Source organism: Oxyura jamaicensis, chromosome 9 (assembly GCF_011077185.1).
Source record: "Oxyura jamaicensis isolate SHBP4307 breed ruddy duck chromosome 9, BPBGC_Ojam_1.0, whole genome shotgun sequence".
NCBI lineage: Eukaryota > Metazoa > Chordata > Aves > Anseriformes > Anatidae > Oxyura > Oxyura jamaicensis.
Window position 1 is genome coordinate 15,736,705 of NC_048901.1, and position 12,116 is coordinate 15,748,820.

A 12,116-nucleotide genomic window follows, 5' to 3' on the forward strand; every position below is an offset into this window, starting at 1 on the left:
CTGTAAAGATTGAGACAGTGGCAGCTCCAACTGCCCTAGCATTAACCTTTTTCCCTTCAGCACCATAGAGCAGCATACACTGAAACAGAGTGGTAGACAAGAGCTCTGCAGGGAGGGCTTTTTTATTCTGTAAAAGCTTCCCTTTGTTTAAAAATAATAATAGTAGTAGTCCAAGACTCACTAGACCTATCTGAATTGTCAGCCTTTAAAAAGTAATCTGTATCAGATGGTTCCTTCCTGGAATAAAGGTACACTACAAGCTTAGTTTATTTGAAGGATAACCCCCAAACTCGTAAAGGATAAGAACAAATAAAGAACATAGCAGGTCCATTTGGATATTTGCTTTGACCGTTCACAACACTGATTAGTTGGGTTTTTATGGTGAATGTCTGCCTGCTTAAAAGGTGTGGGTGAAGTGTCACTTTATGAACCAGGCGATATCTCTAAAACTCCTTGCTGATGCAAAGTCATTTTTCTTGTGTTCTTAATGGTGAACATAACCCCTGTCAGATCTAAGAGCTGGGTGTGTTAGGAAGTGGGAGCTACTAGCGTGTGTTTGTGAGAACTGTCCTTTGGCATTCATAACCGAGAGCTTGGCTTGACCTTTAAGGAGAAAATAACACTTTGAGCCATGTTATTTATCACAATGCAGCTTTTACCCTTGGAGGAGAGTAATGCTGATGGATACACATAGGACTTCAGTTTGGACTGGCTGAGGAAAGATGTTGATTCTTCAAATGCAAATATTTGGTGGTAGTTTTGATTAAACTTTGTCTCTTGCCCAGCAGGGAACGTATGATCACAAAGAAATAGTAAATCTTGCTGCTAGCAGCGAGCAGGCATTTCTCTGCTACCAGGACAACTGGTTATTGCATTACATGATTGAGATTTCAGGATTGAAATGGTGTCTTTGTGAAGGGGGGGATGCTTTGGCCATGGTAAAGAAGGCTTATATATGGTGTGTGCCCCATGCTTCCCATACTGGAGCTGTTATATATAAATGTGCACTATGTATTCTATGTAAAGTGAATATTTTAGACTAGAAGTTTGAAGCTGAGATATCCATGTGACAGAACAGCTTAGCAGGGAGCTGGGAGAAGAGTACTTGTGGGTTTTGTTTTGTGTTTCATTACAGCACCACTCACCCTATACAAAATCCATAATCTAAAGGTGGGGCTGGTCCTGGAGCAGATTTGAATCTGGGCTTTCAACATCTTAAACTAACTCCCTTAAGCTTTAAGTGATTAGGGGTGCAAAAGCATGACTATGAAAGGAATGGAGCACTTGTCTCTCTTTCTCATTGTCACCACAAGATTTTAAGATGTTAATTTATTTCCTGCATAAAGTGTAAATCATTTTCTAATCTTGAAAACTTGCAGGCAGAATGGCAAAACTGCTTCCTGTCCAACTCTTCCCACTGTGTGATGGCAAATATACAGATAATACTTGCCCTCATTAAATTTCAACATAGCTTCATGGAATGTTTTTTTTCTTCCCCCTCAGATTTGTCACGGAACAGACTGTCAGAGCTTCCAGCAGAAGCGTGTCACTTTGTCTCCCTTGAGAGCCTTAATGTGTACCAGAACTGCATTCGATATATCCCAGAGGCTGTTTTGAACTTACAGTCTTTAACATTTCTAAATATCAGGTAACAATTGTCTTAAAAACTTTGCTTTAGCGCCAATAGTCTGGGTTGATCAACTTTGGTGCATCCATAAATAATACAGGCACAGTGTGTGATCATCACATTGTTATATTGTGTGTCATGGAAACAAGGCAGCCCGTACCCGTCTCACTTAGGTAGGTCATGGAACACAAGGATTAAGCAGCAGTTTGTAGAAGTGGAGTATGAAGACGTGAGCTAATTCCAACTTAAAGTACTCACATAATATATTCCAGTATTTTTCATGTGAAATACAGGCATGCTGACTGAAAAGACAGGATAGAGTTGTTGGATAATGTGTAAATTTCAAATCTGAGCACCTGAATAAGCGTTATGGAATTGACCTTCACTGTACTAGTGGCTTTTAAACAGCTTTCTCAAGCACAAACACCTACCTGCCAATGCTAAAAGCTAACTGGTGCAGTGTATCCTATGGATAAAATTCAGCTGTGTACAGCATTCTCCATTTCTAGAAACAGTCTTTTAAGAGGTGATGAAAAGTCGTAGTTAGAAATTGCCAGTGATAGCAATCAAGAAAAACATCAGGCTATTTCATTCTGGTGTCAGACTTCCGCCAATTTCGTTAACTTGTTTTTTATTGGTGCTGAGAATTATACGAATAGGGTATAAATAGGGTATGGATTTCCTATTGCTCTGATCTCTAGCAGATACAGTCCAACTATAATCCTTTGAAAAGCTACTGCTGATTCAGCTACTGCTCAGATATTTTTAATAGCAAGGAAATCTGGGCTTCAGGCATGAAAAAACAGCATATTTTGGTAAACGTCAACATCTGATCAAAGCCTTAGTTAAGATCCTTAGCTACGATCATAATAACTTCCATTGTAAACATCCATGCTTTGCTCTTTGCTATATTTTATTTTGAAAGATAGTCTTTCTCCTTTTATAATCCATTCTCATCCTACTTGATTCTCGTCTGAGATTACACTCGAGTCATATGACCTCGTATTTGCTTTAATAGTAGTCTGTTGTGAAATGTACAACACTGGATTTTGGAACAGCCAAATCCATCCTGGCAAGATTTGTGATCCTCATGACTTCCTGAGTATTTCAAGTGTATTTCTAACTGTGTATCTAGTGATTTTCTCTGTGGAATTTTGTATCTGCTGACCTGCAATACTAGCCACCTGAAAAGCTTTTGCACCGTGTTCAAACATACTAAGTCGTGACAGGATGCCCAGTTTTCAGAAGTCTCAAAAATATTTTATGTAGCTGAGTTCAAAAGCATCAGATCAGGCTTGGTATTTGACATTCAAAGTGTGTTCAGACACAACTGGATAAAGCAAGTAATAGTTCAGGGGGCAAGGTTTCATGGAACTTGTTTTACTGTAATTATATTAGTTAAAAAAATGAGTTGATTGTCAAAATGGAGTGTGCTTTTTGCGTATATCTTGCATTGCAGTTTCATTCCATTTGAGAGGTGAGCTCTCCTGAGAGTTGTAATGATCTTGTTTTCTTTCTGTCCAAAAAGCCGAAACCAGCTTTCAACATTGCCAGTACACCTCTGTAGTCTACCACTAAAAGTTTTGATAGCAAGTAATAATAAATTGGTTTCAATACCTGAAGAAATAGGACAGCTCAGACAGCTGACAGAGCTCGTGAGTATACAATTATTCTTTAACCACCACTATTTGATCTTTAATTTAATTGACTTAACTAAATGAATTAAATTGATTTAATTATGCGTAATAGGTTGAGATGTGCTTCAGATAAGCTGCTAAAAACAGTAATTGGGATGCTCTCTGGGGATCTGCGAGATTAACATTCTGTTAAGAACTTTGTGATTGTAAACTGGTCACTTGCACACAGTAGCAAGTTATTTAAATCTGCTTTGTTTTAAGAAGGACTTCTATCTACTCTAGGATCTCCAATTATGTTGTGTGGTGCATACTAACTCACTCTTCACTCATGCTTTGTAGGATGTGAGCTGTAATGAAATACAAACAATACCTCCGCAGATTGGCAATTTGGAATCCTTACGGGACCTAAATGTCAGAAGAAATCATCTGGTGCGTTTACCTGAAGGTGAGATAAAGGCTGTCAGTTGCCACAGCAGAAACTTCAAGCACTTCTGTATTTTTAATGCCTTTTTCTTCCCCTGAGAACTAAAAGCAGATACACTTAATTATTTCGTAAAGTACATGTACAGTTTTTTTTTAATTCTTGCTTTTAAATCTGCTGAATTAATTGTTTATTTTCTACCTGCAGAGCTCGCTGAGTTGCCTTTGATTCGGTTAGACTTCTCCTGCAATAAAATAACAACGATCCCAGTTTGTTATAGGAATCTCAGACATCTGCAAACCATCATGTTAGAGAACAACCCTCTCCAGTCACCCCCAGCACAGGTAAACTGCTGCCAGAAATTCAGATAACTAGTTTAATTAAAAATGGTGGAACAAAGTTAAAAGCTGAATAACTTTTATTAGAACCTTTACTTAAGAACAAGAGGACTTTAAATAAGTTGTATTCCCTAAAAGTGTTAAATATACAGCACAGCTCGAAAAATCCCTTTTTCTAATATTTATTGCCTTAGTGGTCTCAGCTATGGAGTTATACTAAAAAATCCACTGTTAGCATTGTGCTAATATTAGCTGAAGATTTCAGATAGGTTTAGGAGAGGTGTAGGAGGGAGGAAGCTCTGTTACGGAAAGCTGGTTTTGTGCCACTGCACTTTGCAGCAGAGTAATCAAATTGGCATTGGAACTGGAAACGGCAGTATGGCTAGTGACTAATTTTGAATGCGGGTATATAAGCCGTTGAGAATTACAGATTCTGCTGTGAGCTTCTGCTTCTGAATCTACAGTGGCACTTACTGAAATCTGTAGTTTCCACAGGCTTTTGCCTCCCTTTAGAAAGCACAACTGTGATTGTCTTCAGTCACTTTAACTAAGAGCTTGCTTTGGCAGTCTGCCACTGCCATTCAAAGCTGGACATGGGTAGGATGCATCTGTTCTGATGCCAAGGGTATAAATTCTAGTACTTGCACATACTTAAGTCTATTTTTCATGTTGAAGTTTCAGCATCCAGCTGACAAAGTTGTATGCAGACCAGATGTACTTGGAGGACAGCATCCATTTGTTTAACAGGCATCTCGTGGCTCTCCACTACAACTGTTCATCTAAAACACACTGAGGTTAAAAGATGCATTGGTTGACATAAATGTGCTCATTTATTACCTTGCACTGCAGGTTAAATCTCTCTTGGAGTATTTTGAAAGTTTGTTGTAAAATTATAGTTATTTCCTTTCTTTTTATTATTCATAGATATGTATAAAAGGAAAAATCCACATATTTAAATACCTGAACATAGAAGCATGCAAGATAGCTCCAGACTTGCCCGATTATGATAGGAGACCCATGGGATTTGGATCTTGGTAAGTTTTGCACCATCCAGCTTTCCAGTTTTGATGTCATTCAGGAAAGTTTTGTCAGCCATCTGAATTTTAAAACAGAATAGATCCAAGGATTGTTCTTTGGTAAGTTCATTGATGGAGGTGGCTTTGAAGAATGCCGTTTATGTTATCATGGTACATTCTAGCAAGGTACTGCTATTTAAGAAAACCTTAGCAATATCATACGAAAGGTAGTACTAGAGTTAATTGTACAGTAAGAAGCATATTCTTAGTACGGGGGCATGCTGTCTTGTTGTTAACGTGTTCAGTTTATAAGACTTCAGTATATTCCACATACTTGATGAAGTACATGCCTGCTGTGATTTTTAACCTGTTGTACAGAATTTTATAACTGCTATGCTCAGACTGCAGGTGTAAACATTGATCTCCACCCGGTTAGTAAACTGTTATTCTTGGCAAGCTTTCACTTGGCAGTACTGCTTAGCTTTGTAACACAAATATTGGAACAGTCAGCTGAATCAGCTGCTAAATTAAGATGTCTAGAGAAAAGCAGGAGTTAAGATTTATTTCTGTTATATGATAGAGAAGAAAGGGAGTCAGTGAAGTATGAAACTAAGTATATATAAAAGTTACCTCAGTCGTCTTGGAAGGTGGTAATGTGTGGAGGAGTAACTTGCTTAATGATGTACTGCAGCAGTAAAACACAAATCAGGGGGCCTCACAATAAATCATCACGAGTCAGATTTGTGAAGAAGAATTTGCACAAGGAACTGACAGAATGATTTCTTATCAGCACTTACTGTCTTAAATTAGTTTTCTGTCTGAAGTCAACATCTGTATTGAGTATTTTGGGTGCTCGTCACTTTCCTAGAACGTATGCTGTTGCAGACAGTCTCTGTGCAATACTAGGAATGCCATCTTGCTATTGAAAAGAAGAGGCTCTGAAAGACAAAGTGTCATGATCTCTTTCTCTCTGGTGTGATTTGTTTATTTTTTTAAGAGAAAATCCAAAATAAGGGGTCTCGCTGACTGACTGTTGTATTACTATCAAAGTTATCAATAATTGCTTTTCTGAAATGAGATTTTTATTTTTTTTTTAATCAGAGCTTGGAAATATGAATGCAAAAAAAAGAAAATTTGTATCAAAATGCTTTTCCACTTTTGAGATGTAGCCAAGGAGTTCTTCAACTCTGTGTAACTGATCAACTTAGAACAGGGTTCTCACAGCTTCTAGGAATATGGATGTATTTAAAACGTAATTAAACAGCAGATAGATTTTTTTCTTCTCTGAGCCATGTTTTACAACCGTTAAGTATTGTGAACTACCAGTTTAAGTGCTGTTCTGTCATCAGTGTTTCAAATTCATAGTTCTTTAACTCAGCAGTTTTGGTTTTTTTCTTCCCAACCCTAAAGAAGGGAGGTACTTTTTTCCCCTTATTATTTGCTAAGGCTTTTTTATGCAGATGATTTTTCTGTTCAAATACAAGGCCGTAACAGCGTGACTCTCCTGAGTTAACCTAAACTCCATGCAGGTGCAAGAGCTTGTCTTTTGGTGTCTGTTTGCAGAAGATTTAACTGCATAGAAGTAGATGTATACCCTAATATTTCTCATCTGTAGCTCTCCATCCCTCCTATTACTTTTTTTTTTTTGCTTTTTTTTTAATGTCTGTCTGAAAACAGAAGCAGCCCTGGGTCTGTAAGTTTTGAAAGTCCCATGCATGCATATGTGCTGCTTAAATAACGATAATGAGGAATTTAAAGATAAGTATTTCCTGAAAGAGGGATTTTTAGAGGGAGCAGCAACTTGAGAGCAACACCAGTGAGAAAATGCCTGGCAATTTGGTTATGATGGGGTGAACCAATTAGCTTCCTGAAGTTCTTCCTTGTGTATTATGTAGTAATTACTGCTGTAGTTCTCCCTGGGGCATCGAGTGCCAGTAGGACAGTTGAGCCATTGTGAAATGCCATCTGCAGTGGGTCAGACAAGTCCCATTGTCTCTTTACTGCAGCTATCTGCAGCAGTTGCCAGGCTTGACATCTGTGATGGCTGTACTGCTGAATTATGTAGTTTCTGAGCCCAGAAATTTAGGGATCTTGTATGACTGTTTGTGTGTATTGTAACACCAGGCACATGTCTAATGCCTTTGTCTAGACGTGTCATCGACAAAGTCAGACTGTAGATGGAAGCTATGCTTCTATATTTAATATATTTTGAAATATTTGAAATACTGCCCTGCTTTCTGTACACATCTTAGGTAGATAGATAGGATACAGAAGATAATCACATACTACATTCTACGTAATTTTGTGTAGAATAAATATATTTTGCTATACCTGTATTTTTTGTAATTTTAAGTGCTTTTTGCCTGTTTGAGGAAGAACTTTGTGAGAAGTAAACAGAAGTGTTTTTCAACCAAAACATACGAGTAGTGGTAAATGAAAGCTTGACATGCTAAACGGTGAAGTAATAACGAGACCGCTTTGCTGTTTTCTTTGTCGTAATTTCTGTTTGGGAAACGTTTGCAGTACGAATAAATACTTTGGTCAGATTAGCTCTTAAAATGCAGGTGAACAGCTGACGGAGCTCATGCCTGTTCTACATGGCAAAGCAGCACTTTCTAATGCTTTCTAATATGCTGATCTTGTGGAAACACCCCAACTGTGCTTAGTAGCCCTTTCTACCTTCAATTCTGTAGTAGCTGACAATTTTTCAGTGACTTCTATGTTACAGTAATTAAACCGTTGTGTTTGACAGCCATGAAGAACTTTATTCCAGTCGTCCTTATGGAGCACTTGATTCTGGCTTTAACAGTGTGGACAGCGGAGACAAAAGATGGTCAGGGAATGAAGTAAGTGTTGCTACTTTTTTTTGAGTGCCATATTTTACAGGAAAGAAAAATAATAAGTATGCATCTGGGAGCATATTCAGTAGGGAATGAGTACATGTTAGTATAGAAATTGCATTCATCCAATATTTGTAAATTCATTCAAGTAAATCAAGCATAATTTTATATGGGATGGACGTGAAGTTAGAAGCAAGAGAAATATGCATGACAGATTAATTTACTGGAGCACAAAAGGTGAGAAAAGGGGGCTCCTCATTTAAAAAAAATCTTAGCTGTCATTAAAATGATGAGTCATCTTCATTTACTTATGACTAGTTGTTTCAATAAAATCTGAACATGAAAACTGAGCTTCAAAAGTGAGACAGGAATTTCATCATCTTCACAGCTTTTTTCAAATGTTAAAAAGTCTGTTTACTGTTTAGAACATGGAAATAGTATCTCCTAGCAAGGAGGTTGTCAATTCTTCTTCCCAGGAAGAAGCACCCTTTTCCTCTTGGGACAGGTAGGAAAAAAAAAAGGCAGTAGCCAAGATTTAAAATGCTTTTGTGAAATAATTTCTATATGCCTCTGTGCTCCTACCTTTGTTTTAGGAAGAGTTCTAGGAGTTCTATTCCGGAATGTTTTCTAGCACTTGCAATTATTCCAGAGAAAAGCTGTAGTCAAGCTGTGTTTTGTTTGTTTGTCTGTTTGGTTTTTATTTAGTTTAGGAAAGCTTAAATATATGTTATTTAAAGACAATACACCTTAGCTATATTTTGATAGTGTTTTGTACATGCAAAAGAAGACAATCGAAGTAAAAACACAAATCAAGAGATAGTAACTTGCCTGGTGTTTCCCAAAAACATTTCTTCACGGTTTGTTTTCTAAAGCCAACAGATGAGTTTTCAGACCTCCCTTTACGTGTGGCAGAAATCACTAAAGAACAGCGACTGCGAAGAGAAAGTCAGTATCAAGAAAACCGGGGCAGCACAGTTGTAACTAATGGTGGAGGTAAATAGTGACTAATAATATTTGTTGTTGTTATTAGTTTCAGAATATTTGCTGTAAATAACAGGTTGTCTAAAGACAAAAAAAAAAAAGAGAAAGATGTAGGTAGAATTATTCTGAAAGACTGTTGTGTAGACAGTATGTTAAGTATGTTGCAAGGCAAAATCAATTAGCATTGGAATTAAGATTATCTGGGAAACATTATGTCAGTTTCTGCATATGTGCTACGGTAAAATTGCCAAATAGTTTGAACAGTGCTCATGAATCTCGAACTTCAGTTCATGGAGTTTTGCTGCTTGAGCTACTGGGAGAGTTTACAGCAGCAGTAAATTGGCTGTGCTCTGTGTTGACTGCTGTCAGAACAGGATAAGTGGTTTTGTCAGGGAATTCCATGTTTTCAAGTAGCAGATGTGCCTTGTTCAGGAATCTTAGGTTTTAACACAAACATGTGAGCTGTCTAGGAGGCACAGGTACTTGTGAGATTGCTTTTTTGTACTTTCTCAATTTGTTGTCCTGCAGTCTGAACATAGCATCCTCCTATTTGGTCAATAGATGACAGTCCTTCCCATGTTTCTTGATCTCCACGGTCCCTCTCTATTTTAACTTGTAATCCCTGCTACAATTGGCTTACAGTTCAGTCCTCTTTTTGTTACTGTGACCTGTTTTAATGTTTTTCCAGGCTTGTTTGTCTGTTTTTTTTCAGTCATTCCATCTTCTCCATTCCACCCACTACTAGTTACAGGATCTCTCATCCCCATATACACTGATTAAGTTTACTTCTTGCTTAGCTGCTCTCTGTTTTCCATTTCCCTTAAGTGTTCCAGTTCACATACCCCGAGTCTCGCTCTTCCAAGCAGTTTTAATTTCCCTCTTGAGGCTCCCACTTTCTCTTACCTCTTTCTTCCCCCTCACCTTATTCAGCTTTTGCCATCTTCTTTTCTTGGTCTTACTATTTTCTGCTACAGTGGTTTTGTTTTCTTTGCTAGCATCTAGAAATACCTGAAACTTTTTTTAACTTGCAGTCCTCTACACATTAATGGATTAGAAAAATAAGTTCAGTTACATTCCAGGAAAACTATAGGAATTGAAAACATGATGTTATGGGAAGCTGTGGGCAGCCTTAATAGCAGGTAACGGTGCCAGCTTTACCTCTAAGACTAACTTTATTCTTTAGGTTTTGTGTGCCGGGCATTGCAAAATGCCTCACTAGTCTTTTAAGGTGGAGCTCAGTCAGTTCACCAATCGGAGTATTGGAGAGCAGCACAAGCCATAGCGTGTGCTGTCAGTGATCCAGGAGATCCTTTCCAATTCCGTGTTCCTAACACAGTTACTAATGTCTTTCACCTTCTGCTGTATTGTTGTTGTTAAAGTTTAATAAGGTGGTGGTTGTTGTTGTGTGTTTTTGTTTGTTTGTTTGTTTGTTTTGTTTTTTTAACTGTTTGAAACTGAGATGGAGATTTAATGAAGCCAAAATATATAGGAATGCTGTTTTGGATGGGTGTAGTAGCAGAGGAGGTGGCTTTGGCAGTAACAGTTGCTAGATTGTGTGGTGAAGCAAAAAGAAGTCTGTTTTAGACAAGCTGGAAAGGGGCGGGGGAGTAGAAAAAGAATGTCTGCAAGAGTCTAGAGAAAGTTTGGGGACAGTTTTAGAATGAGAAAACTGGTGCTCAGAAATGGAGCTTACGCTTTACCCTGCATCCGTGGCACATTATTTTTCACCTAGGTAGTTTACTAGATGTCATGTTTCTTGGAATCCCTGGGCAGAATGCACATTCTGAGTTTATAAAATAAAATTTGGAGGTGCTTTTAGGTGCTTTAGAGGTTTCTGTTGCTTTCTGTACTACCCTCCATTATTTCCACTTATACTTTTTTTATTCATTGCATTTTCATCCTGATAACTTGGTCATGCTGTCCTCTTTTGTTGTTGTAGTAATAAAGTACTAGTAGAAGTATGTCATATACATCCTAATTTGTCTGAAGGAGATGATTTAGAAACAAGATAAATTGTTCAACATACATAAATTAGGTGATAGATTTTGATAGATACTTTTCAGCATTGAGAAAGTTGCAATTTTTTTAGTCACTACTAAATTATCTGCAGCTGGCAATTTAAAACTACATGCTTGTTATGTCTATTACTGCTTTTTAAAAACCATTAATTTTATCATTATTTCCAAATCTGATGTTTAACAAATGTTAGTGGGCCAGGCAGAATTCAATACTTTTCAGGCTGAGCTTTCCCAGATGGAAGAAAGACAGTAAAGTCTTAGTTCCTGACGCTGTTTTTGTTGTTTATTTTTCCCCTCCTGTTGGTCATCTAATTATGGGTGTTTCCTTTGTGTATGTATGTCAAGTGGAACATGATCTCGATCAGATCGACTATATTGATAGCTGTGCCACAGAAGAGGAGGAGGAAGAGGTGAGGCAACCCAAGTGCATGGACTCAGACAGCCTCAGCTCACAATTCATGGCATATATTGACCAGCGGCGAATCTCTAATGAGGTGGTGCTTTTACTTAAATTAGTTAAATTCATATGCCACTGGAAAGCCTTTGTGATGATATTAATGCTTCTTGTCCTCAGAGGTTTTCTTTGGTTTAAAAAAAATGAAGCAACAAAACAACACCAAAAAAACGCTAACTGATCTGGAAGAAGAGCACAGTGTTGTGCTTTGTGGAGGGTCAGAACTGGGGTGTTAAGCTGCTCTCAAGGGCCCTCCGGGATATGTGGAATGAGTCTAATGCAGCCATGCTGTTCTCCTGTCCTGGGGGTTCTTGCAAGCTTGTGCTTTAAGCATATGTGAAGTGAATGGTTTTCCAAAGGAGTGCTTTCATCAGAAAGCACAGTTGATGCTTCCAGCTGGTAATTGGTGATACCTAGGAAATTGTTCATGTTTACTTGGTGACTCTTTTGCTAAATAAATGGCTTTTTTAAGGGAAAAATGATCATTGTTATCAGCTTAGACTTACGACAGGAATTTTGAAACTCCATTAATTTTGCTGTTCATACTGATTTTGAGTTATTTGTCAGTAAACTTACTGTCTTAAGCATCCATTCTAAGTTTAGGCTAACTTCAATACTCAGACTTTTCAGAAAGCTGCTGTTCACAGAAAACAATTTTTACATTTTGAGTAAGGCTCAGAAGTGTCACCACAGGTACACTGAGTAGACTTGGATACGTATAGAGTTACCTTTCTGAACAAAAGCCATCATCAGTAGTTCAGGATAAATCTGGCATTAAACTGTT

General features: G+C 37.8%; 1 protein-coding gene across 19 annotated transcripts in view; it reads left to right on the top strand.

The window, feature by feature from the left end:
* The window catches only part of LRCH3 (leucine rich repeats and calponin homology domain containing 3), a 61,417-nt gene that overhangs the window by 24,333 nt on the left and 24,968 nt on the right, over positions 1–12,116 (top strand). For 17 of the 19 annotated variants that reach the window (XM_035334304.1, XM_035334297.1, XM_035334303.1 and 14 more), the window contains exons 2-9: positions 1,504–1,648; positions 3,156–3,282; positions 3,604–3,709; positions 3,893–4,029; positions 4,948–5,057; positions 7,792–7,885; positions 8,752–8,872; positions 11,224–11,372. In XM_035334304.1, the coding sequence (XP_035190195.1) occupies positions 1,504–1,648; positions 3,156–3,282; positions 3,604–3,709; positions 3,893–4,029; positions 4,948–5,057; positions 7,792–7,885; positions 8,752–8,872; positions 11,224–11,372 (989 nt within the window). The remainder of the gene's footprint in view (positions 1–1,503; positions 1,649–3,155; positions 3,283–3,603; positions 3,710–3,892; positions 4,030–4,947; positions 5,058–7,791; positions 7,886–8,751; positions 8,873–11,223; positions 11,373–12,116) is intronic. The other 2 variants (XM_035334301.1, XM_035334309.1) reach the window with 1 other exon arrangement.